Source organism: Strigops habroptila, chromosome 10 (assembly GCF_004027225.2).
Source record: "Strigops habroptila isolate Jane chromosome 10, bStrHab1.2.pri, whole genome shotgun sequence".
NCBI classification, from domain to species: domain Eukaryota; kingdom Metazoa; phylum Chordata; class Aves; order Psittaciformes; family Psittacidae; genus Strigops; species Strigops habroptila.
In genome coordinates, this window is record NC_046359.1 from 30287485 (window position 1) to 30307466 (window position 19982).

The 19982-nt window shown below is 57.2% G+C and overlaps 2 protein-coding genes across 3 annotated transcripts; one reads left to right on the forward strand and one right to left on the reverse strand.

Moving 5' to 3' along the window:
- Positions 1–1601: 1601 nt before the first annotated feature.
- Positions 1602–16385, forward strand: PEX6 (peroxisomal biogenesis factor 6). 2 transcript variants are annotated; one of them, XR_003993539.2, is made up of 17 exons: positions 1602–2498; positions 2578–2738; positions 3289–3372; positions 4675–4777; positions 4938–5074; positions 5156–5267; positions 6767–6975; positions 7542–7734; positions 8026–8102; positions 8217–8349; positions 10837–11042; positions 11135–11161; positions 11616–11724; positions 12516–12632; positions 13195–13272; positions 14759–14898; positions 15733–16385. XR_003993539.2 is itself a non-coding variant. In XM_030499850.2 (17 exons), exons 1-17 carry the CDS (start codon positions 1617–1619, stop codon positions 15867–15869), a joined length of 2940 nt encoding a protein of 979 aa, XP_030355710.1. In that variant the 5' UTR covers positions 1602–1616; the 3' UTR covers positions 15870–16385. The 2 variants fall into 2 exon arrangements, 1 of the variants encoding a protein (XP_030355710.1); XM_030499850.2 differs by having other exon boundaries at positions 11135–11196.
- A 1164-nt stretch (positions 16386–17549) lies between these two features.
- On the reverse strand, positions 17550–19741 carry GNMT (glycine N-methyltransferase). The gene is made up of 6 exons (XM_030499441.1): positions 19443–19741; positions 19205–19332; positions 18753–18866; positions 18197–18339; positions 17950–18071; positions 17550–17858 (listed from the first exon to the last, which is right to left on the reverse strand). Exons 1-6 carry the CDS (start codon positions 19646–19648, stop codon positions 17687–17689), a joined length of 885 nt encoding a protein of 294 aa, XP_030355301.1. The 5' UTR covers positions 19649–19741; the 3' UTR covers positions 17550–17686.
- Between the last annotated feature and the right edge of the window lie 241 nt (positions 19742–19982).

Genomic DNA, 19982 nt, shown 5'->3' on the forward strand with positions numbered 1-19982 from the left:
GTTAGGAAGTATAGTATGAGCTATATAGAAGTTATAGCGGCTGCCCCATCCCTGGCAGTGTTCAAGGCCAGGCTGGACGGGGCTTGGAGCAACCTGCTCTAGTGGAAGGTGTCCCTGCCCGTGGCAGGGGGTTGGAACTGAATGAGCTTTAAGGTCGCTTCCAACACAAACCAGCCTGGGATTCTATGATTCCATAGTATGAACTATACAGAAATGTTTTGGAAGTGCTCCCTCGTGTGGAGCTCGGCGGTAGCACGCAGAATCCAGCCCAGGAATCGGGGAAAGCTGACTGGAGTCCTAGAGGTAACTAGGAGCCTCGCTCCATCCGCTCAGCCCAACAGACCCCTGTCTGCCTGCGGGGTGACATGCTGGGGTGTCTGGATGCCGAATTAAAGAATCCGATGGGGGTTTGTTTTTCATTAATTGGATCATTCGGTAAAGGAGCAGCCCCTTCCCCAGAGCAAGCTGAGTTGTGGCAGAGGGCACAGGCATTGATCAGAGGCTCCAGCTTCCTCCAGACTGCTCCTTTCCAAGGTTATTGTTAAAGAAGATTCTTTGCCCTGGGTTTCCCACAGCAGATTGTTAGAACAATAATTTAATAATTGACTGGTATAGGAATAGGAACAGCTGAAGCTGCGTGCCTCTGGGGCAGGACCCAGAATGCAAAAATCCCTGGGTCTTTATACACTTACACTCTATGCACTGACCATCACGCGCTGTTCACGTGCCTTGCACACATCTCTTGGACCCATGGGGAATTTTGGTCTGGGGTCTCCTGGTCCACCATTGAGTTCTTTCATGGTCTTGAGGTGGGCTGTAAATTCCTTTCTATCTCTCTGGTGGTTGCTCCTTGCTAAGGATGCATCTCCTCTACCTTCTGATTTGCATTAGCCTTGAGCCTTTTGTTTACAGAACCAAACACAGGTTGTTGCAGCCTAAGGCTCCGGCAACTGCAGTTTCCCACGCCCAGCAACTACCTAAGCTAGGCAAAACCATCCAGTCAAAAGAATTCAGATAAAGGAGTTCAGCTAATGTTAGTGAACAGTTAACAGTTCAGCACAGCATCAACACAACCACACTCTTAAGAACCAAGTGCACGTGTTCAGCCCACATAACCGCACCCGTTTGGCACTGTTGAGGGCAACCCGTTCTGCTCTGGGACGTGCCATTTCCCCCTGACTCCATGTGCTGCTGGCCGCGGCTGAGGGAGGGCAGCGAAGTCCTCACTCGCTTTTCTGGCTCCACTCCGACCCTCCACAGCCGTGGCACTTTCTGTGTGCCAAGAGGTAGCCGCGGGGTGCAGCCGGGTGTGCAGGGGCTCAGATGTGCCCCTGGTCCTGCACTCGGTGTGCGCCGCCCCACAGTGCAGCCTGAAGGAGGTGCTGGTGGGTGACAGCGACCGCCCAAGGCTCCAGAGAGCTGGTGGAGGGGCAATACTCGGAGTCTGCGAGCGGGTCTTGCAGACGCTCTGCTCCCCGTGCCCGCTGCTCGCGGTGCCGCTGCGGCGGGGACCGGCGCGGCCGAGCGCGGGGCGGAGCCGTGTAGCTGCCGCTCGGCGCCTGCTCTGTGTCCCTGACCCCGCGGGGCCGCTCCGCCCCGTCCCGCCCCGCGGCTCGATGGCGGTGGCGGTGCTGCGGCCGCTGGACGCCCCGCCGGCGGAGCTGGCGCCGGTGACGGCGCTGCTGCTGGCGCCGCCGGCGCTGTGCGCGGCGCTGCGCGGTCGGGGCGGCGGGCTGGTGCTGGCGGTGCGGCCGGCGGGGCGCGGCGGGGCGCAGCCCGTGCTGCTGAGCGCCGTGGCGGTGGAGGCGGGCGGGCGGCGCGGCGCCGAGCTGTGGCTGCGCGGGGCCGTGCTGCGGCGGCTGGGGCTGGCGGCCGGCCGGCGGGTGGCCGTGTGGCCGGTGCGGCGCCCGCCGGCGCTGGCCTGGGTGCTGCTGGGGGGCGCGGCGGCGGCGGGACGGGCGGCGGGCGGCGCGGTGCTGGCGCGGCGGGGCGAGGCGCTGCCGGGGCCGGGCCCGGGGCCGGGCCCGCTGGTGCTGGAGGCGCGGCCGGCGCTGCAGGGGTTGCTGGGCAACGCTACGCGCACCGCGCTCGCCCCGCCGCCGCCGCCGCCGTCGCGGGAGCCCGGCACCGCCCCCTGCCGGTGCCCCGCTGCGCCGCCCCTCGTGTCGCGGTTCGCCGCCGCCGGGCCCGGTGGGGCTGCGGCGGTTGCGCGGCTGCGGGCGGCCCCCGGCGGCGCGGCGGGAGGCGGCGGCGGCGCGGAGGTGTGGGTGAGCCGGCGCGGGCTGCTGGCGCTCGGGTTCTTCCAAGGGGAGTGGGTGCGGGTGGGCGCCGACGGCGCGGCCCGCGAGCACTTGGCGGCGCTGCTGGCCCGCCCGCCGCCCTGGGAGTATCCGCGGGCCGCCCGCCGACGACCAGCCGACGGCGCCGCGCTGCTGGCCCCCGCGCTGGCCTTCAACATGGGCTGCGACCCCGCCGCCGCCGCGCAGCTCCGCCTGCGGGTGAGCCGCTACCGGGGGGGGACGTGCGGGGCCCGGGGCACGGCAGCGGGGTCTCACCGTGCGGCCTTTCCCTCCGCAGAGGTACGAAAGGTGCGGTGCCGCCGACGGGGCGGGCAGCCGGTCCGTGCTGGCCGTGCCGCCCTTCGCCAAGGAGCTGCACCTCCAGATCGTCTGCTCGCCCGCGTACAGCGCCCGGGGAGGGTACGACCGTGTCCTCTACAAGCACTTCAAAACACCCCGGTGAGCTGCGGTGGGACACGCATGTCTTTTAGTGCCTGAAGGAGTACAAGAAAGCTGGAGAAGGGCTTTTGACAAGGGCCTGTAGGGACAGGACAAAGGGGAATGGCTTTAACCTGACAGAGGGGAGACTTAGATGAGATCTTAGGAAGAAGTTCTTCCCTGTGAGGGTGCTGAGGCGCTGGCACAGGGTGCCCAGAGAAGCTGTGGCTGCCCCATCCCTGGCAGTGTTCAAGGCCAGGTTGGACACAGGGGCTTGGAGCAACCTGCTCTAGTGGAAGGTGTCCCTGCCCGTGGCAGGGGGTTGGAACTGGACGGGCTTTAAGGTCCCTTCCAGCCCAAACCAGTCTGGGAGTCTCTGAAAACTAGCTAATGCTTTAAGTTTTAAAGTCTTCACTTGCAAATAATGATATGATTTTTAGCTCTGGCTACTCTACAAGCTCAGCTACATAGTCAAGAACAGGCTAGAAAGCAAGAGATTCTGTGCAGAGAAGTTTATGGTATATGGGGTATGGGGCTCTTTCACTGGTGAAACTCCCTGGGTTTTTTGCAGGCTTGTCCAGGAGGGGGACATCCTGTGTGTTCCAACATTTGGCTATGCTGAGTTTTTAGAAGTAAATGCAGACAAATTCCTAAGGTAGGTGGCAACAAACTGTGGCTCTATTATATAGCACTGAAAGAGAAAAGATACTTTTCTGTTGTTGGCTATTGAAACAAGACAGTTCATTCCATTCTGATCTGTCCCTGGAGTTTAGAGTTTATCTGCTCTTCATTTTAGGGGGAAGAGGGGAATGTTTTTATTGGATTATGGGGAGCTGCAGCTAAGAGGGAAGCCTCTCTTAGCTCACTCAAATAGTCATGGAGGGAAGAAAGGGAAAACCAGAGAAACTGATGGGAGAAAAGGAATGAAGAGGGAGGGGTGGCCTGAGGACAGCCAGTGCCACTTAAAGAAAGCAAAGGGGAAGAAGTCGGGCTTGTCAACTTGTGACAAACAACAAAGTGTGAATATCGGTCTGTATAGATTAACTTTATAGATTAACTTTCTGTCTGGCCACCAATTCTGCCTTTCTCGGTTTGCTCAGGTGGCTTTGCAGCAGTCCTGCGCTAAACGTGTGTCAGAGTAAGGCTGCTTGCGGCAGAATTTGGGTGGTGGCAATGTAAATGCTTCAGCTGAGGGAACTGCCACAGGCAGCCGAGGGGTGTGATGCAAAGAACTGCCTTGAGCTGTTCCTGCAGGATACACCAGTGACTGCTCAGCTCCACTATGTGCTTTAAAATGTAATAGTTAATAGCACTATGATGACTATTTCCTAGGCTCTTTCTCAGAGGGAGGCAGGACCACAGGAGGCACAAGTCTTCCGTTTGTGGAAGTTTCCATTCTATATTAGCCATGTGGCGAGCCAGAGAAGCCAGCAGAGCTTATGGGACCTAAAGAGCTTGGAACTGTGTTGGTGTGTTGGTGTGCAAGTGGTGCAATTATTCAGAGAATGGAGAAAACCCTGGAGGAAACCTCTACAGATCCCTTGATCTGTCCAATGGGATATCCATGTGTCCAGGGCAGAATGCTTGTAAGGCTCTCATGGTATTTGGGTGAGTCCCAGCCTGGAGCCTCAAGGACTCTGTGCTGTTAGATTTTATACACTGCAGGTGAATATCTGCGGAGTTGCAGTGAAGGAGAGAAAAGAGAATGTCTTGAGCTCTTAGATGGAATACAGATGTACTTGTAGACTGAAGCCACCAGCAGGAGCTGTTGACAGTCCTGTTGCTCTGTTTGGCCAGACAGCACAGCGGGGACTGTAAAGGATCAGTGTGGGTCCTGGGAGAGGGCAAGGGTATCTTTCTTACCTGAGCCTTTCAGCTGTCTTCTTGTTGACAATGGTATTGTTCCTGCCTTCGGCATCTAGAGTCAGCAATTTAAACTACTTGGTTTTATTCTTAGGTGGCCAGAGCTTTACTTCAAAGTGAGGAAGATTTTAGGCATGGTGGAAAGCGAACAGTCTGAGGGTTACCTGGTGGACACCCAGAACACCTCTCTGTATCTGGTAAGGTGTCAGTGGAGGGCAGGGAGATCTGAGGCTGAGGTTGCACTACGGATGATGAAGGTGCCTTTGGAGGCTCGTGTCTCCTGCCATTGGAAAATGGCATTTCAGGACAGACTTTGTCACTCGATACCTGTCTTTGTGCTATTTTCCCTTCTCACAGGTGGGCTCAACAAACAGCGCTGTCCCATCTGCCCCAGCCTATAACAGCCATGAGTTCTGGAGCAGTTTGTCTCCTGCTGGACTTTCTGATGTTGTGAAGCAGCTCTGTGATGCTCTTAGGCCTCACCTGAGCAATCAGTGAGTTAGAATTCCTTCTGCCAAAGCCTTGGGAGAGCTGGGACCCTGTTGGTCACTGGCAGAACTCCCTCTGTGTTACAGAGCAAGTGCACTGAGCGGGGCCAGCAGCGTTCTCCTCTCAGGGCCAAGTGGCAGTGGGAAGCTGATGGCTGTCAGAGCTGTGTGTAGCTGCCTCAACCTTCACCTCTTCAAGGTAATCCCTCCTCCGGTCAGTTGGTGGGTGGATTTACAACATACAAAGAATTAGGGAAATGTTCTTTAAGTTAGCCATGCCAACACCCCTGCTGCAACCCTGACATGAGCCTACCCAGAACCTGCTCCCATGTGCACGTGCAGGCAAAAGGAGTCTGAGTGTGCTGAGCTTACCAGCTTGCTCTGGAATGGATTAGGATTGATATTGACATGGCTCTCTTTAACTGTCTTTTTCTATCCAAGTAAAGCCAGGGCAGTGGGTCAGTGGGGGAGCTTGACGAGCTGCTATGCAGCTCCTCTTCTGGACATGATCCTTAGAGGTGCTGAGCAGATGTGCTGTAACTCTTGGGATCCAGTACAAGCTTGCAGAGACTCCACAGTACCTTCAGATACGTGTACAGGATGTGCTTGGGAGGCCTGTGGCACATGGCCTCAGGTTTTAGTGTGATAAGCAAGGCTATAGCTCTGGTTTTGGCCTTGTATGCTGCTTTTAAAGACTAACACTTGTAGTATTGAAGCCAGAGGTGTTTTCTGTCTGTCTTATGGTCCTAGCCCAGCTTTTGTCCTCTCCCCTCCTTTTCTTACTGCAATGCTTACACTACCATTCCCCCTTCTCTTCCCTTTCTCTGATATTTCTGCCTACTCTAGCACCAGTAGTTCTTCCACATTGTAATGATGATCAGCACTTTTTTGTCCTCTCTCTGCCCTTCTATACTTGCATACAGCTACTGCTGCCATTTGACTGTGCTTGCTACAACCCTAACTCCTGTTATTTCTTATAGCACACGGAACACAGGAGTTCCTATGCTCTGTGCCCCCATCCTTACCCTTTAGGCCAGCTCTTGAGGTGTTCTCCGTGCACCAAGCTACCCTTTCAGAGGATGAGGCCAAGGAATCCCAGAGATGGTTTGGCTCTCCCTGCATTGGCCTTGCAGCACCAGGAGGCATCACTGCCTGTTTCCAGCAGTGTTCACGCTGCCGTTCAAAGCTCACCACTCACTTCTCCCTTTGGGATGATTTCATCAAGTGTTTGCTTTGCAAACAGCCCCTAGGCCTCTAGCCACCTCTAGCTTCCCCTCCCCTCCCTTCTACCTTCCTCTTGCACTTTGAGCTCGTGCAGCACTGGGTTGAACAGTGTCTCCCTCTCCACTCTTTGCACTGTTTCTCCAAGACTCCTTTTCTCCCTGTCTTGGCCTCTTCCATAGCAATCCCATCCCTTCCAGATTGGGTTGCTGAGCAATGACAGCCACTGGACCAACTTCTCGGGTCCCTTGGCCTCACCCTTTTCAGACAAGACCCTCCTGCTCTCCTCAGGGGCAACAAACAGCCATTTTTCAATGCCAGAGAGTCCTGAATGTGTCTCTGGGAAAAATCCACTTGGATCTCCTTTCAGCTGTGAATTGCCCATGGAAAGCTTTGTGGAAGTGAACGTTGTCCTGTGTTCCCTGCTGCCCGTGTTGCAACTGCTGCAGGCTGTGTGTTGTGTGGTCTGTCTCGTAGGTCGATTGTGTTAGTTTATGCAGTGACACCAGTGGAGCCACAGAGGAGAAAGTTCAGATGGCCTTCACCCAAGCCCAGCAGTATCAGCCGTGTGTGCTCCTGCTGAAAGACATCGAGGTGCTTGGCAGAGACCGGGACAGACTAGGAGAGGATGCCAGGGTCATTGCCACGCTGAGGCAGCTGCTCCTGGACAGAGACCCAGCACTGAGGTACGGACCCTGCATGTTTGCTGTGGGTATCTGAGATGATTGTTTGCTCCTGCCATTCCTAGGGCAGCAGTCACTGCTGCATCAAGGTAACTGATTGCTAACATGCCCTGTTTTATTTTTAATCTGGTGGAGTGTTTCCCAGGTTTGCTTTGTTTACTTCAGAGGGCCCGTGTTCCAGCTCAGTGGCAGAGAGAATCAGGAAGCTTTGTTGTCTGAAGCTAGTTTCTGAGTTGTTGAATGAGGCATGGCAAGGGTCACAGGGACCGCAGAAGGGAGCTGGACCCCGGGAGAATCTTGAGGCTAGTGACAAGTACCAGAGTGCAGGGAGGGAAATATTAAGTGAAGGAATAAGGTGTCACTTGAAGGGCCTTGACTTGGAGATAGAGCTCACAAAGCAGTTCCAAGGCAAGCTGGAGTAGAGTGGCTACAAGACAGCTTGGCCAGAATGTCTGCATTTCTTAGAGGAAAGGGTAGCCAGTGGAGAGTGACTCGGTGTATGTGGTGGCAGTGTAAGAGGGCAGCTTCCATAGAGCTGAGGCCATACACTGTTCCCCTTCTCTCAACAGCCACCCTGTCCTGGTGATTGGCACAACCTGCAAGCCCCAGGATGTTCCTGCAGATGTGCAGACTGCTTTCCTTCATGAGGTGAAAATCGAAGCCCCTTCAGAAGAGCAGAGGAGGTCGATGCTGAGCATGCTGACTGCCAGTCTGCCTCTGGGCAAAGAAGTGAGCCTATCCAAGCTGGCCCGCAGGACTGCAGTGAGTGAAACCATGGCAGCATGTGGAGATGGGCAGGCCAGGGGTGCTGGGCCAACCTCCCCTACCTGGCCATGCTGGGCCATGGAGGAAGGGGGCAATTCCCACAGCCCAGTCACCTTCCTCAGTGGATAACACTGGTCTGCAGACATCAGCAAAAAGCTGGAGCCTTTAACCAGGGCACAGAAGCTCCAGGAACAGCTCTACAAGGAATTCTTCCCCATACACCTTTTGTGGTGTAGCTGGAGCTGTGGTCAGGGACTGAACTGATGCTGTTTGTTTCTGCGTTCACAGGGGTTTGTGCTGGGAGATTTCTGTGCCTTGTTGTCCCACAGCAGCCGGGCTGCTTGTACCCGCATCCAGGCCTTGAGGTAGAGCAGGCAACAGGGCAGGAGGCAAGGGAGGGCAGGGGCTGCAGCCAGCCTGATAACGACAGGGGCAGGAAAGGGGCAGAGCCTGAGTCCTTCCCTTCTCTTTCTTGACAGCTTTCCAGGCGGACTGAGTGAGGAAGTGGAGAGAGATTTCTGCACTGCTGGGTTCCCAGTGCTTGAGGAGGATTTCAGCGTTGCGCTGGACCAGCTGCATGATGCCCATTCCCAGGCAGTGGGAGCCCCGAAGGTAGGGCGTTGGGCAGAGGAAGTGGGGTTGGTTCTCCAGAGCTGTATTGTAATAGAATCCCAGACTGGTTTGGGTTGGAAGGGACCTTACAGCTCATCCAGTTCCAAACACCTGCCACAGGCAGGGACACCTTCCACTAGAGCAGGTTGCTCCAAGCCCCTGTGTCCAACCTGGCCTTGAACAGTGCCAGGGATGGGGCAGCCACAGCTTCTCTGGGCAACCTGAGAAGGGAAGAATTTCTTCCTAAGATCTCATCTAAATCTCCCCTCTTTTCAGTTTAAAGCCATTGCTCAAGGTACCTCTCACAGACCTTACCAGATGGTGAGGCTGTGTTCTGGCACATAGCTTCCTGCAGCGGCCTTGCATGTATTCCCCCAGCCTTAAGTGAGGAACAGTTCCACCGTGGGCTTTCCCCCACGGGTGCTTTTCACCTTCTTGGCTTCAAATTTGGGCCGCGGTCTCTAATTGGAGACCACTGAATTGGCTAGTGCCATAGGGGTGCAGCTGAGTAGCTGCAGGCTGGCTGCCTCACTGAGGTCTCTCCAACCTCCTGGCATAATGGAACAGAGAGGCTGGGACACAAGCAGATGATGAGGTTCCCCCCATGTGTGAGAAGACATACTTGATCCCTGGCCTTGGCCACTGCTTGAGCTGGCGTGGGCTTTTCTGGCAGCCAGGCAGTTTGAAGAGCTTCAGGGTTCTTCAGGGAAAGGGACATGGAGTGTCAGAGAAAACCAGCTTCTTGGGAGGTGTATGATCCGCTTCTGGCAGCTCAGCACCCAGGCAACCCAGCGTTTGGGGGACTGTTTTTTCTGGGTAACGTGGTGTTGGGGTCAAGCAAAATGATCGGAGCTTCTACCCTGTGCCCTTGAGTGCGAATGGCAGCACAGGACAGGAAACACTGGCCTTGGAGGAGTTACTCTGGTCCCTTCCCTGACTGCCTGCTTGCAGTCCTGCCCTAGCAGGGAGATGCCTTGCTTGTGTCATCATCCAGGAGCTACTCTGGGACCTAGTTCATTCATCAGTCTACTTAGAGACTGAAACGAGCTCTGCTTTGAGGCATGTTTACAAAGTTTGCTATAAGACAAATAGTAACCACAGAGCATGCTGGGCAGTGAGCTTTGTGTTTTACAGTCCTTTATCAATTTCTGAGTAATTGGCTGTGGTTCAGAAAGGCTGTTAGCAGACGTGGATGCTCTCAACATACATAACTTAGTTTCCTGATTGCATTTTCTGGTTAGTCACATTTGTTTGCAGTTAGAGCTTGAGCCTCTGGAAAGAACTGATTTCAAACCTCCAGTTGCTGGCAGTGGCTGCGACATGGCCTAGGCTTATGGTGTTCTCTTCTGAAAACAACTTTGCTGCAGTTTTCCAGCTCTTACAGGCTTTTTCTAGCAAGGCAGTGTAGTCAGGAGTGCAGGGGCAAAGGCAGCTCTCCCATTCACCAGCACTGAGGAATGAGGCCTGTGACCTTTTGCTTTCAAAGATTTTCTTTTCTGGAAATCCTTGTCTTGTCTGACCTGACTTTCCTGGTGGACTTGCTGGACAGCTGGAGGAATAGCACGGGATAGCATCATCTCAAGCAGGGAAGGAATGAGAGGCAAATTGGCTGAGGGGGGAAGAATTTTGCTCCAGCCTATTTTTAAGCTCCCCATTTGTGCTGGCGCCTGTTCCCCACCCAGCCGGCAGCTGGGGGAAGCATGTTGGGGCTTTGCTTTCTCTGCACATTCCCAGGAGAGCTGCTGTGACTCTCATGGGGTCTGTCGTGCAGACTGTGGCATTCCTGCTATTTCTAAAGCCAGGAGCAGAGCAGCAGCATCCTCTGAGATAGTTTTGCTCAGCACAAGTGGCATGATTCCCCCCTCTCAGGCTTGCTGTCTTTCCTCTCTTTGCAGTGATCTCCTGGGTGTTTGCAGTTGACCCCATCCTATTTCTTGCAGGCATTCATGGACTTTGTTCTTGCATCCCTCCCGTTCAAAAGCAGATAGTTTTCTGTATAGTGTCCTCCAGGATGCGTGTCTCTCCTTCACATCTCCATCACATCATCCTTCACATGACAGAGCCCAGGTAGCACAGGTTTTATCACTCTGCTGTGATGCCCTTGCACAGCCTCGCTGCCTTCCGGGACAAAGTGCCCTGAACACAAGTAGCTCATAATCGGTAGGTCTGGGTTTCATATTTTTTTTCCCCCTTTTCTTATTCTTACCCTCCCTTGTGTGTCCCAAGGGTCTCCCCACAAGGCTGCAGGCAGCCCTGGCAGATACTTTCCCCAGGGTATTTTTGCTGACAGGCACTAGGAGGTACAACAGAGGATTGGAGATGAGGCGAGCACAGCTTGCTTGGGGACATATGCAGTTTGTTTTCCCCATTGCAAAACTCTGGAGAGGGGAAATGTGGGTGCTGATGGCACAAGAGGCTGATGGCTGGTACCTCACTGGAGCAGGGGCTCCCCAGGCGCGCTGACAGGGACCCTCCCTCTCTTGGCAGATCCCCTCCGTGTCCTGGCAGGATGTTGGTGGGCTCCAGGAGGTGAAGAAGGAGATCCTGGACACTATCCAGTTGCCCCTGGAGCACCCGGAGCTGCTGTCACTGGGTCTGTGCCGCTCTGGGCTGCTGCTGTACGGGCCTCCAGGGACAGGGAAGACCTTGCTGGCAAAAGCTGTGGCAACCACGTGCACCATGACATTCCTTAGGTGAAGAGTGGGGCATCACACAACGAGACTGGCTTTCTCCCGGCAGTGGATAGGCATCCTCTAACTGGCTCCCTCTTCTCCTTGCCCCACAGTGTGAAAGGGCCAGAGCTCATCAACATGTACGTTGGGCAAAGCGAGGAGAACGTGCGTAATGGTGAGGCGGTGCATCCTGCTCCTGCATGTGGGAGGATGGGGCTTTTCTGTGGTGCTGGAGGGGAAGAGGTAGTGCTTAAACCCCCCAGTAAGGGCATGAACCCAACAGTATAATACAGTCTGTTCCCTGCCTCGCTGCAGCTTTCCCTCCTGCTCTTATCTGCTCCTGTCACTCTTATCCCCAGTGCTCCTGATGGGGCAGCAGCCCCTCAGAGGCACAGCTGAGCCTCAGGGCCCGTCATGCTGGGTGCTGCCTGACCCTGCTCCCTCTGAGCCCCCCAGGCAGTAGCAGTTGGTGGTGGGGAGGCAGTGGGCAGCTGGTTTCCACCCACAGCTCTTCCCTTCTGGGGGTGTAGCAGGTTCTGTTGCTGCTGGCTGCTCCTCCAGGTCTTTCTCACCTTTTGTGCTGTCTTCTCCCAGTGTTTGCCAGAGCCAGGGCAGCTGCTCCCTGCATTATCTTCTTCGATGAACTGGATTCCCTGGCCCCCAGTCGTGGGAGGAGTGGAGATTCGGGGGGTGTCATGGACAGGTGAGTGAGCACTCTGCATCCTTGGGAGAGCATATACCTGCCTAGCTGGGGTGATGCATGGGGCTGCCCTGCAAGGCAGAGTCCATCCCAACTCTCCACTTTTCCCCCTCCCTGCTCCCTTGGCCTGTCTGCTCTCTCTGGACGTTAGTACTGCTGTTTGCATTGCTGCACATTCCCAATTGCCCAAGCTTGTTGTGCAAACATATGGTCAGACAAAGTCTCCTCCAGCTGCTTCTGTGGCTGCCAACTGCTCCTTTGGCCTTTCCAAGGTCATCTTTTGCACCCCTGTTGTGCTCTCCTATTAGTTGTTGCTTCCCTGAAGTGGGAAACCTTTCAGCTGCCTCTGGTACAAGCAAGTATGTACAGTGTGGACATACCCAGAAATGGGGTTATTTCCCCCAGGTCTCTTCTGATGAGCCTATAGTCCCCATGGAATCCTCCTCTCCATCCATGAGAGGTTCTGCAGAGTTTTCCAGTGACACCATGTGTCCCCATTGTCCCATCTGCTCACAGACAAACCACTAGCTCTGGAAGGGGCTGGGTATGGTGCCTGTTGGTTGCCTCAGGTGATCCCAGGACCTGGTAGAGATACCTCTATTCCAGGAGGTCTGTGCAGCACTGAAGTATTGTGCTGCCAGAGCAGCTTAAGCCCTGTGGCTGCAGAGCTTGGTCTGCTGTTCCCTGCCCTGAGGACTGTTTGGCAGCATCACTGGCCTGCCAGGGTGTCCTGAGGGTGGCAGTGGGTGACTTACCAAAGCCTAGTTGTGTGCATCCTGTCCTGCTCCCTGCAGAGTTGTCTCGCAGCTCCTGGCTGAGCTTGATGGCCTTCATTCCACCAGAGAGGTGTTTGTCATTGGAGCTACCAACAGGCCTGACCTCCTGGACCCAGCTCTGCTCCGGCCAGGCAGGTACGTTGGATCCTACTCTGCTTCCAGGTAGTTCCCCAGAGTTTCTCAGGCAGCGATGAGCTGGACTGTGTCCCCACCATGTTCCCTCCACAGAGGCTGTTCCTAAAGCCCCTTGGCCTTGGCTTGCTGGGGATAAAGGAAGCCAAGACGAGGCCAGTGCCTGTGGCTGTAGCAGCAGCACAAGATACCACTGCTTGTCAACCCCCACCACTCTGCTTATTGCCACAGCAGTAGAGCAGGGCAAGAAGAGACCTGCTGCAGCATCAAACTGGTGGGAGCAATTGGTCCCCCCCAGCCTGTCCTCATGCCTGTGGCTTGCCCATGATGGGACAGGACTTTGTATCTGCTGTTGTTGGACCTTATGTGGTTCTTGTCAGCCCATTTCTCCAGCCTACTTTGGTCCCTCTGAAGAGCAGCCTTACCCTCCAGCACACCAACTGCTTTGTATCATCCATGAACTTGACAGCACAAGGAGTTGCCTCAGGGCCACCTTCAGTTTCTGGTGCAGCAGGGGCAGGATGGTCTTGGTGTCTTCTCAGCTGTCTCTGCTCTCTGCTGGCAGGTTTGACAAACTGGTCTATGTGGGCATAAATGAAGACCGGGAGTCGCAGCTGCAGGTGCTGAGCGCCGTCACCAGGAAGTGAGTAACCCTGGGCTATTGCAGCAGCCTTCTGCCACCCACCATGGGTCACAGCCTGCTTAGGGTTGGTGTGTGCTGTGCTCCAGCTTGGCTTCATGTCTGAGCCCTGGGGAGCACCTGAGATGCTGGCCCACAGCCAGCAGGTAGGGGAAGAGGATGGAGCAGGTTCCTAAGCACAGCTGGGGCTGGTTTTCCTGCAAGATGGCTCAGGTGCTGTCAAAGTGGAGGGGTTGGCAGAGTTCTCCGGTCACCATGCACACACAGAATCATAGAATTATAGGATCGGCTGGGTTGGAAAAGACCTTTAAGCTCATCCAGTCCAACCGTTCCCCAGCACTGCCAAGACCACCACTAACCCATGTCACTGAGGGCCTCGTCTACACAGTTTGTGAACACTTCCAGGGATGGTGACTCCAGCACTGCCCTGGGCAGCCTGTTCCAATGCCTGACTGCCCTCTGGGGAAGGAACTGTTCCCAATATCCAGTCTAAACCTCCCCTGGTGCAGCTTGAGGCCATTTCCTCTTGTTCTATCTCTTGTTCCTTGGGAGAAGAGACCAGCCACCTCCTGGCTTCATCCTCCTTTCAGGCAGTTGTTGTTCTTGAGGAGCTCAGCCAGATCCTAACAGTGTGATGAGACTGCAGTGCAGCAACATGGGAAGCTCCATTTGTCTCGCTGCCTCTCCTCCTGTGATGCTGAGGGCTCTTCAGCCTGTGCTCTGTGTGTCTTTCCTAACACTGGTCATGTGGGATCCATGAGCAGCAGGGTTCGGCTGCTTGTCCAGCTTCTCTGGGCTCCTGAGAGCATCTCTGGAGGAGGAAAGCAATCCCTGCAGTGTGAGGGCAGAGGTACCACCCACCGCAGCAGGGTGAGCACTTGTGAACCTGCCTCTGTGAGAACTTCCCCTCCTGGATAGCTGTGGTCAGTGCTGCTTTTGAGGATAGGCTCGCAGGAGACAAGAGCATGGGCTGGCTACGGGCGTCCTTTCACACCAGTGTTGGCAGTCGTGCCCTGCAGCACTGTGCTGGTGCTGACGGAGGCTGACTGTCTGCAGCGTGGCTCTGATAGGGTGCTTTGGTGTTACAGTGGTTTGTACTGTCTCTAATTAAACACGTTCGTGTCCAGCCCTGGCCGTAGGGTGTTCCCAGGCATGTGGAGCACTCAATGTCTCTTGAATGAAAACTCAAAGTTGCCTTTGATCCTGCTTAGCAGGACACAGGACCTTGCTGCAGGGATGTTCCAAAGAGAAGTGACTGCATTTAAAAAACAAACACAAACCCCCTTTGATTTTTGTTTGGGGCACGCAGAGCACAGTGCAGAAGCTGTGGAATGTGGGGCCCAGTCATGCTGGCTGCTGTGTCATAGAATCATAGAATAGCTAAGGTTGGAAAGGACCTTAAGATCATCTTCTTCCAACTCCCTATGTCTCTTCTGGTCTTGTTTTTGTTCTGTGGCTTTTACACCTGCAGGTTTCTCTCTCTTGGCAGATTTCAACTGGATCCCTCTGTGAATCTCACCACGGTCCTAGAAAAATGCCCAACTCAGCTGACAGGAGCAGACATCTACGCCCTGTGCTCAGATGCCATGATGTGTGCTGTCAAACGCAAGGTGGAATGGATCGAGGAAGGTAGGAGCCCGGCCCCTGCCTGTCCCACACAGGGAAGAGTTACCACTGCTGGTGATTGGCCTGTGCCTTGATGTCTTTGGGACCATGTCTGAACGCTTGGCTCTGGCTTACTGCAGCGGTTTAGTCATAGAATCCCAGACTGGTTTGGGTTGGAAGGGACCTTAAAGCTCATCCAGTTCCAACCCCCTGCCATGGGCAGGGACACCTTCCACTAGAGCAGGCTGCTCCAAGCCCCTGTGTCCAACCTGGCCTTGAACAGTGCCAGGGATGGGGCAGCCACAGCTTCTCTGGGCACCCTGTGCCAGCGCCTCAGCACCCTCAGAGGGAAGAACTTCTTCCTAATGTCTCATCTAAATCTCCCTCTGTCAGGTTAAAGCCATTCCCCCTTGTCCTGTCCCTACAGGCCCTTGTCAAAAGCCCCTCTACAGATTTCTTGTCGGCCCCTTTAGGCACTGGAAGCTGCTCTAAGGTCTCCCCTTCAGGAGCCTTCTCTTCTCCAGGCTGAACCAGCCCAGCTCTCTCAGCCTGTCTCAAGAGCAGAGCTGCTCCTGCCCTTGCAGCATCTCCGTGGCCTCCTCTGGGCTCGCTCCAACAGCTCCACGTCCCTCTTGTGTTGTTGCCCCAGAGCTGGACACAGGACTGCGGGGGGGTCTCACCAGAGCAGAAGGGGAGTTTTCTGCAGATGGATCATCTTTACCTTTAGTGCTTGGCCTCAGGGGGAGGGAGAGAGACACAGGTTTTCCTTCCAGTCTCTGGTGGCTGGAGAGGGGGCTGTTGGATCTTGCTAGCTACCTCTGTGCTTGTCTCAGCCTGTTCCTGTCCTCTCTCCTGCAGGGCTGGATACTGAGAGTTCTGCTCTGATCCTGACCATGGATGACTTCCTGCAGGCTGCTGCAAGGTTGCAGCCGTCAGTCTCTGAGCAGGAGCTGCTCAGGTACAGACTCATCCAGCAGAAGTTTGCTGCCTGCTGATGCTTGGCAGAGCTGGGACTGGAGTGATGGACACAGTGTGTGAAGGGGTGCGAGAGAACAGGCACAGGCGCTTGCCTGCCCTTCTCTGGTGGTTCCTGGGCCCCTTCTTTGGAGCTTAGTTGGAAATAGCAGCTGTGCAGCTTCTTTAGGTTGGTGGAAGCAGTGCTCTGCTCAGCTGTGCTGGTTCTGCAGCAGTCCCTTACCTCTTGGAGCACTGTGTGGCTGCTGGGAGCATACTGGGGCCATTCTCCCACAGGGTGGAAGCCGAGTCTCATGGCTGTGGACACTATAGGAGTGACTCATGGGTGACAGAGCACTGGTGAGGGAGCAAAGCCCAAACTGTGCCTGGTTTGGCAGCAAGAGCGGGACTGGAGGCAGTAGCTTGTTGGGATGTCAGCCCCCAGTCAGGGGTGCTGGCTGGAGGGCAGCAGAACACAGGACACTGCTGCTGCAGCTCTCCTGGCCTCGACAAGGGCTCTCAATAAATACAGCGGTTTGGCACTTGGTGTTCATTGACTGGCCTCAGGTCTTCGCTTGCTGATGGTGTCTGTAGGCTCAGGAAGGTCCCTGTGAGCCCCTGGGCAGGTTGGGTGTTGTAGAGGAACCACTGTCCTGCAGGTAGAGGGGAGCATGCCTGCAAACCAGGCTGGGGTCACCCTCCGGGATGGCTGGAGCCCACGGCAGGTGAGGAGAGGCTGAGGGAGTGGGTGTGCTCGGGCAGGAGCTGAGCATCCTCTGCAGAGGTAGCCCAGCTCTTCTTGCAGGTGCTGAGTGAGAGCAGACGTGGAGGCAAATTGTAGGAAGTAAAGTTCCCGCTGGATACTAGGAAAAACATATCACAGGGAGAGGGAGGGCTCCAGCCTTGGAAATACTCGCCTCTTGGCTGGAGCGGCACTAACTTGTGCTGAGTGCCAGACCCCCTTTGCAGTCCTGTCCCACCTCCTCCTGCAGCCCGCGGTGGCTGCCGCCACCATCACGTATGCCCTGCTTCCCGGCCTGTGCCAGCAATGCTACATCAATCCATTCCTGTGCCATGTGTGCAGCCGTGTGTGTGGGGCTGGGGGCAGCTCAACCACACAGCTCAACCACCCAGGGGTGGTTGCTGCCAGGTTTTATCACTGCACCAAGGCTGTGGCAGCCGTATCCCTGTGCCAAGCGTGGCTGTCCGGGACCACCTCCCCACCCTGCAGGACTGGTTCTCCAGCCGTTCCGTGCATGAAGACCCAGGGCCCTGCTGCTCTGGCACCTGAGCGTGTTGAGGCAGAGCTGTCCCTGACCACAATGCGCTGCTAGATGTGGCCACCACCTCTTCCCCAGGGCGGGCAGGCGGGAGCTGCAGCCACAGCAAAAGCAGGCTGGGATGTGCGGAGCCTCCCCACCCCGGGTTGGCTGAGGGTGTCAAGGGAACGGGTCAGAGCCTGATGTTGGGAGTGCAAAGGGAGAAAACTGGTTGCACCCATGGGCTGTGCTCAGTGGAGATGTGCAACCACCCACCCAGGAGCCCCAAACCCCACACCACAGGCATGACTGGCCCCTGCAGCTGGGGCTTGGGGGTGAAGCTGTGCCTGCACCCACCTCATGCTGCCCCAGGCTGGGTGCTTCTTCCCCTGGGAGTCCTGAAGAGGCTGCGGCCGTCCCCTCACCCCGTCCCCTGAGCACATGGACACACGGACCACAGGCTCCAGTAGCTCTCATGAGTGTTCTTAATGAAGGGGAGTGGGCTCCCAGGCAGCTCTCAGCAATGTCCCCAGCCCCATGCTTGTCCCCAGAGCTGCTGGCAGCTCTCAGCCCACCACAGTCCCATCTCGGTGGCCCACTCAGGCTGTCTTCTTCACGACGTGGATGAAGTAGCAAGGGACGTGGGCCTGCCCCGGCGTGTAGGGCTGGAAGTCGCCCAGGACGCTGTGCTGGCACTTCCCCTGGAAGGCACCTTTCAGCAGGGCTGTGAAGGCCTCCAGCCGGTGCGGGTAGTACGAGAGCCGGAACTTGCTGCGGGGAGGCAGTGCTGGTGAGGCAGGGGGACAGCAGGACACGGTGACAGCCACCCCAGGCCACGAGACACCCCTGCAGCCCCTCTCACCTCAGCTCTGGGGCTGCCCCCACCTCGGTGGGGGGGACCTGCACCGTGTAGTCCAGGGTCACCATGTGAGCCTTGTTGTTTACCAGCAGCACCGAGGTGGTGATGTCCTTAGTTAAGTCACTCTGGGGACCGCAGGAGGACGGCTGTGTGGTGGCTTCCCGGGCATAGCCCTTCTCCCTGGCCTCACCTCAGCGCTGGGGTTGGGGCGGAGGGGATGGGGGTGGGCCAGGATCCACCAGCCACTCACCTTGTAGTAGATGTTCTTGCCCGGTGGCGCGCAGCCCGTGGCCAGGATGTGGTCGTAGTTGCGGTGGTCAATGACGAGGACACCCCCGGGCCGCACCATGCTGGCAATGTTCCTCAGGGCCAGCTTGTGGTCACTTTGGTCCCCTGGAGAGGAAATCATGGCATCCCCAGGCACCGGTTGTACCCCATGGCAGAGCCTGTGGGGCTTCATCTTTCCACCCCCCCTCCCCAGTCTCAGCTTGGAGCAGCCACAGCCCCACCCATGGTATGAGCTCAGGCACGTTCTCAGCCTCACTGGGACAGAGCAGAGGGGGAACCCACCACCCCACTTGTGGCACAAGTCTGGGTGTGTCTCCAGCCTTGCCAGAGATGTGACAGAGATGCACACAGCTCCTCCACCACCATAGGACCCAATGGCCCCACTCATGCCACGAAATGGGGCATGTTCTCAGCCATGACACAGCAACAGCACTGCGCGTAACCCACTGCCTCACTTATGGCATGAGTTAGGGCACATTCTCAGATGTGCACAGGTCCATACCCCTCCCAAAACTCACCTTTGAAGTCAGGCAGGTGAGCGAAAGAGTTCCCCAGGCAGATGACTGCATCAAACCCATCCCCTGGCTTCTCCAGGTCCTTCTCCAGTGTCAACCAGTTGGCCTCCTCAATGACTGCAGCACAGGGGAGCAGCTGAGGGGGACAGGGACACCCCCCACCTAACCAACAGCCCCCCCTGCACCCCAGACCCTACCCCAGCATCACCCACCCCTTCCCTGGGCCCTGTGGGTTCTGGGTCTGGCCTGGGGCCAGCGGGCAGGCAAGGGCCATGGCCTGTGCTTGCTGAGCAGGCAGCACCGGCAGGTCCCTGCCCGTCCCTGCAGCGAGGCCACCCGGGCAGCGGCACCCGGGGAGGGCGGGGGGGGAGCCGCGGGAAGGGCTCCGTGCGCCCAGCGCCGGGGTGGGGTGTTGGTGTCCTCACGCCCCTCCCGGCCCCCCCCGGCCCCCGCACCCCATCGGTCGAAGGGCTCCTCCTTGCGCCGCTCCCAGCGCTCCTTCAGCGCGTACTTGAGCATCTTGTCGCTGGCATCGACGCTGGTCACCTGGAAGCCCTCCTCGAGCAGCATGATGGAGTCCACCCTGGGGACACGGCTGTCAGCGGGGACGGGGGGCACCGGAGGGGCCCACGATAGCCCCGGGAGCGGGGACCTGTGCGGCGGGCGAGCGGGAGGGCGGGCGCGGTGCCTCACCCGGTGCCGCAGGCCACGTCGAGGACGGAGCGGCAGCGGTGCTGGCGGAGCAGCGCCAGGAGCCAGCTGCGGTACTCGGCCGTGCGGCCCCGCGTGTCCCCGATGTACAGCTGCCACACGCGGGCCGCCCGCCCGTCCGCGTACTGGTCCGGCAGCCCCTCCGCCGCAACGCCCAGCGACCGCGTCCGGTACACGCTGTCCACCATCCCGCCGACACCGACCGGACCAGCCCCGGCCCCGCTGCGCCGCGCCCCCGCCGCCGCTCCGCCTCCAGCCACGCCCCCGCCGCCAAACCAATCCCCGCAGGCTCCGCCCCCCTCAACTCGCCAATCACGGCTCCCTCCTGACACACACCCCCCCAGCGCCCCGCCTCCGGCACTCACCCCCACCAATCCCTGCCGTCCCCGCCCCCACGGACCCGCAAATCGCCGCTCTCGCCCTCCATGCCTTTCCCCCCATTGGCTGGGCGGTGAGGGCGGGGCTTAGGCAAGGGGGCGGGACCAGGGCCTGTTTTCCCGCCGGCGCCCCGTATGGCCCCGC

What these genes read in the sequence shown, in the direction of transcription:
- GNMT (XM_030499441.1), bottom strand. Translation starts at nt 19,648, where the DNA reads ATGGTGGACAGCGTGTACCGGACGCGGTCGCTGGGCGTTGCGGCGGAG. An exon ending in TCACCTGCCTGACTTCAAAG is followed by an intron (nt 18,340 to 18,752) that starts GTGAGTTTTGGG and finishes TTTCCTCTCCAG; the next exon opens with GGGACCAAAGTGACCACAAG. An exon ending in GCAAGAACATCTACTACAAG is followed by an intron (nt 18,072 to 18,196) that starts GTGAGTGGCTGG and finishes TGCGGTCCCCAG; the next exon opens with AGTGACTTAACTAAGGACAT.
- PEX6 (XM_030499850.2), top strand. Translation starts at nt 1,617, where the DNA reads ATGGCGGTGGCGGTGCTGCGGCCGCTGGACGCCCCGCCGGCGGAGCTG. An exon ending in CCGCGCAGCTCCGCCTGCGG is followed by an intron (nt 2,499 to 2,577) that starts GTGAGCCGCTAC and finishes TTCCCTCCGCAG; the next exon opens with AGGTACGAAAGGTGCGGTGC. An exon ending in TGCACCATGACATTCCTTAG is followed by an intron (nt 11,043 to 11,134) that starts GTGAAGAGTGGG and finishes CTTGCCCCACAG; the next exon opens with TGTGAAAGGGCCAGAGCTCA.